This window comes from Prunus dulcis, chromosome 2 (genome assembly GCF_902201215.1).
Source record: "Prunus dulcis chromosome 2, ALMONDv2, whole genome shotgun sequence".
NCBI classification, from domain to species: Eukaryota; Viridiplantae; Streptophyta; class Magnoliopsida; order Rosales; family Rosaceae; genus Prunus; species Prunus dulcis.
Genome location: NC_047651.1, coordinates 5,942,756 through 5,947,600, shown reverse-complemented (window position 1 = coordinate 5,947,600; position 4,845 = coordinate 5,942,756). Strand labels below are relative to the sequence as shown.

The 4,845-nt window shown below is 37.3% G+C and overlaps 1 protein-coding gene across 1 annotated transcript; it reads left to right on the top strand.

Annotated features, from left to right (window-relative positions):
- The first annotated feature begins 3,313 nt into the window (after positions 1–3,313).
- On the top strand, positions 3,314–4,839 carry LOC117619475 (ubiquitin carboxyl-terminal hydrolase 12-like). Its single transcript, XM_034349445.1, has 2 exons — positions 3,314–3,483; positions 4,580–4,839. Exons 1-2 carry the CDS (start codon positions 3,435–3,437, stop codon positions 4,807–4,809), a joined length of 279 nt encoding a protein of 92 aa, XP_034205336.1. The 5' UTR covers positions 3,314–3,434; the 3' UTR covers positions 4,810–4,839.
- Positions 4,840–4,845: the final 6 nt, after the last annotated feature.

Genomic DNA, 4,845 nt, shown 5'->3' with positions numbered 1-4,845 from the left:
AAATGGGCAAGAAATACATCAAAGAAGTTATGCTTGTACTTGGTTTGAAAGAAAACTTACTCAGTGTGGGCTAGATGATAGAGCATGGTTATTACTTTGTGTTTGGAGATCACAAGGTGGAGATTTACAATGACAGTTCTTATTCCAATTTGATTGCAAGGATAAAAATGAGAGGAAATCGAAGTTTTCCAATGAAATTGCAGGCTGAAATACATCTTGCCTACAAGGAAAGTGTTTGTCACTCTACTGCAATATGGCATAGAAGACTGGGGCATCTAAATCTGAGTAGTCTGAAATTACTACAAGAGCAAGAAATGGTTGTGGGATTGCCAGAAATTACAGCTGTTACAGAAGTTTGTGAGGGTTGTATTCTAGGCAAACAGTGCAGAGAGTCATTTCCAAAGGAAGCTACTACTAGAGCATCAACTCCTCTAGAGCTTGTACACAGTGATATCTGTGGTCCAATGCAAACAACTACAAAAGCTGAAAATCAATACTTTCTCACTTTCATGGATGATAACACAAGAATGTGTTGGGTTTATTTCTTAAGACAAAAGTCTGAGACACTGAGTGTATTCAACAGATTCAAAGCTACTGTGGAATTGCAAAGTGGCTATAAATTAAAGAAGCTTAGAAGTGATCGAGGAGGAGAATACACCTTAGTGGAATTTGATAGGTTCTGTGCAGATATAGGCATAGAAAGGCAGCTAACAACTCCATATACACCACAGCAAAATGGTGTAGCAGAGAGAGAACATAACTATTGTGGAAATGGCAAAGTGTTTGTTACTAGAGAAGAAGATCTCTCTTGATTTTTGGGCTGAAGCAGTTAATACATCAGTTTATATTTTGAATAGGTGTCCAACCAAAGCTTTGAATAAGAGAACACCATTTGAAGCTTATAGTGGAAGAAAGCCTGGAGTTAAGCATCTGAAAGTGTTTGGTGAAAGTGTTTGGTTCATTGTGCTATGCTCATATTCCGAGTCAACAAAGGAAGAAGCTGGATTTGACAAGCGAGAGGTGTATTTTCTTAGGCTATGGAAGCTGTGAAAAGGGGTATAGACTTTATAGTCTTGAAACTGGAAAGATAATTGTGTCTAGAGATGTTGTGTTCAATGAAGATGCATGTTGGGATTGGAATACACAGAAAGAAAGAAGTGTGAAGATTCCAATTGCTGAAATAACTGCAAGTAAGCAAGGACAAGAAGAAAACAGCAGTAATCCTGAAGTACAAGTGAAGAAGGTGAAATATTTGGTATTAGTACTGAACTAGTGATCAAGAAAGAATGCCAAGCTCCCAGGATTTTGATCACACACCTCGCAAGTACAAAAGCATTGCAGAAATCTATGCAATATGTGCATCATAGAACCAGAGAGTTTTGAAGAAGCAACAAAGGATGATTCATGGAAGGAAGCTATGGAAGATGAAATTTTGATGATAAACAAAAATAACACTTGGGAACTTGTGAATAGACCATCTGACAAACCAATTATTGGTGTTAAATGGGTCTATAAGACAAAACTGAACTTGGATGGATCTGTGCAGAAGAACAGGGGATGGCTGGTGGCAAAGGGTTATTCTCAGAAGCCTGGAATAGACTTCAATGAGACCTTTGCACCAGTGGCAAGACTTGATACTGTAAGAACCTTGGTGGCTTTAGCTGCACAGAGAAATTGGAGGCTATTTCAATTGGATGTAAAGTCGGCATTTCTTAATGGAGTGCTAAAAGAAGTGTATGTGGATCAACCATCTGGTTTTGTGATACAAGGAAGTGAAGATAAGGTGTATAGGCTTAAAAAGGCCTTATATGGCTTGAAACAAGCTCCAAGAGCTTGGTATGAAGAGATAAATTCCTACTTACTAAAACTGGTTTTTATAGGAGTCCAAGTGAAGCTACATTGTACACTAAGATGTCTACAAGTGGTATTCTCATTGTGTCACTATATGTAGATGATATTATCTACACAGGGAGCTCAAAAGAAATGATGGCTGAATTCAAGAATGAGATGATGAGGCAATATGAGATGATTGACCTAGGATTGCTTCATCACTTCCTTGGCCTTGGAGTTCTACAAACTGATACCTGCATCTTCTTACACCAGAAGAAGTATGCAAAGACTTTGCTTGACAAGTTTGGACTCAAGGATTGCAAGCCTGTTGCAACACCACTGGCTGTGAATGAAAAATTGTCAAAAATGGATAGAAGTGATCTAGCAGATGAAACTTTGTATAGGCAAATGGTAGGGAGTTTGCTCTACCTGACTGCAGCCAGACCATATATCATATTTGTAGCAAGCCTCTTGGCTAGATTCATGCATAATCCAACCAAGAAGCACATGGGAACAGCAAAGAGGGTGCTGAGATACATTCAAGGTACTATGAATTATGGAATTGCGTATGAAAAGGGAAAAAGGGCAGTGCTAATAGGTTACTGTGATAGTGATTGGAGTGGAAGTGAGGATGACATGAGAAGCGCATCTGGCTATGCATTTAATTTGGGATCAGGTGTGTTTTCTTGGGCTTCAATCAAGCAAAGCAGTGTTGCTCTTTCAACTGTAAAGGCTGAGTATATGAGTGCAGCATAAGCTACTGCACAAGCTATTTGGCTGAGGTTTGTATTATTAGACTTTGGGGAAGAGCAAGTAGAACCAACTAAATTGCTATGTGATAATACTTCAGCTATTGCTATATTGAAGAATCCAGTTCATCATCACAAAACCAGACATATCAATTGAATGTTTCATTTCATTCGAGATGCACTTCAAGATGGTGAGATTGATCTACTATATTGCAAAACTGAAGAACAACTTGCTAATATTTTCACCAAGCCTTTGGCAAGAGATCGATTTGAATATCTGAGGAAAGCTCTAGGAGTCATTTCAGCACATCATTTAGAAGGGAGTGTTGGTTTATAAGTGTGATTGCTGAAATGTAATTAGAACAAAGAAGTTTCTATTCTTCGTTTAAAAAGCAGCTTTGGATCACAGTCCAAGTATGCAGCAGAAAATGTAATAATCTTGTGCCACTTGTCTTTATCTCATAGGGTATTTAAATGAGTGGCTAGGATTGAATGATGTAATGAGGAATATTCCATTCCTAACGGTTTTGTCAGAGTACAATATATGCATGTCATATTGAAGCTGAGCTAATACAATCTTAGCTAGCTTCTTCTCCAATCTCTCTCTCTCTCTCTCTCTCTCTCTCTCTCTGAAATTCTCTCCTCTTTCATCTAGCCAATCTCTCTGTATTTCTATAAGCCTTATTACATTGATGATTGAATAAATATAAAAGATAATGTTCTGTATATTAACATGTACATCCAAAGGTTCGCGCAAGCCTAGCAGAGGCAGAGAGCTTCTCATTGTATTTGAGTGTTGCAGATATTTCAACATTGCCACCTGGGTGGACTACATGTGCCCACTTTAGATTGACCATGGTTAATCAACTTAACACCAAGAAGTCAATAGCAAAGCCTGCAAAGGGTACTTTTCGTTACTGCTCATTTCTTTTTCGTTTGTGTTTATCTCTGTTGCGTTGTCATTTATGGCAAAGCACAATCAATTGAATATGTGATGGTTTCCATTCTATACAGTTTAACTTTTTGTAGAAGGCTCAAACAGCGTCCTCTCAATAATTTGGACCATCCAAATTCTAATGCTGGCCCTCAAATGCTCGAATTCAAATGGGCCATTACACTTCATAGAATTTTTTACTTGGTGGAAAGAAAGGAAATATGCAAATCTGTTAATCCTATATCTTTTATTTTTTGGAAAAAATAGTAATGGCAACTATCACTGGACAGGATCTAATCCATTTCCTTTGTGGAGACATGCATGTGATGTGAACTTTAGTCATTTTGTGATGACACATTTCTTCACATTGACAGGGGGTATATTGTCATCCAGTTTGAATGAATAGGATGCCTAAGTTGATATGGCAAGAAATTATATTCTTAATTGGTATCATGGTTCAAAATATATAACAAATTGATTCCCCTACAAATTGTCATCCAGTTTCATGTTTTTGTTTAGTTTCTTTTACGCTTTCAATGTGAATAGTAGCTTGCTTGACAAAATCATGTCATGGACCTGAATTGGTTATAATTTGAATAGCGCAACATGCGGGGCTAAGCACAATATGATCGTACCAAGGACATATTAGTGTCCTGTGTGCATACGAAATAACCCATTTTAGACTTTATGTCTTTTAGAACTTTAGTTATGTAACAAGCTGGTCATTGTCTTCCAGCTTGAGATAAGTTTTGGAGAAGAAAATAGCTTGAGGGAACTTTAGTTAAGTCAAGTTATTTGGTTTCTTAGTTAATTTGTTTCACTTCGTAAACTTAGCCTTTTATCAAGATTAGCTTTTCTCTGTTTAAACCCTTGCTGGTTATGGTATTTATTGGTTCTGAACTATTATAAGCACTGTTCTTTTATCATTGTTTCAATTCATAAATACATATATCGAAACACTTCTATAGTAACTTGGAATTAGAGTTCATTTGTTGTTGTTTCTTTATTATCTGGCGATGTACTTTGCGTTCTAAATTATTATTATTCCGTTCCTTGAATTTCACAGGCACTGTTCGACTAGTGTTCAAAAAGGGCTCAAGTGAGTGGGGCTTCAGATCATTTATGCCTTGTAGTGAGCTTTATGATTGCAGCGCAGGTTATCTTGTGAATGATATATGTATTGTTAAAGCCAAGGTTGATATCCCAATTAAGAGTCAAGACCATGGACCTGGCATTTCTGCAACTATCAAGTCCTCAATAAGAAAGAACAGAAATGGTTGGAGCCTTCAAATGTGAATTCTGTGCAAGTCCCAGACTCTTTAGTTGCACCTA

Coding starts and splice junctions, on each gene's coding strand:
- LOC117619475 (XM_034349445.1), top strand. CDS start 3,435: ATGGTTAATCAACTTAACACCAAGAAGTCAATAGCAAAGCCTGCAAAG. Junction 3,484..4,579: donor AATAGCAAAGCCTGCAAAGG/GTACTTTTCGTT, acceptor TGAATTTCACAG/GCACTGTTCGACTAGTGTTC.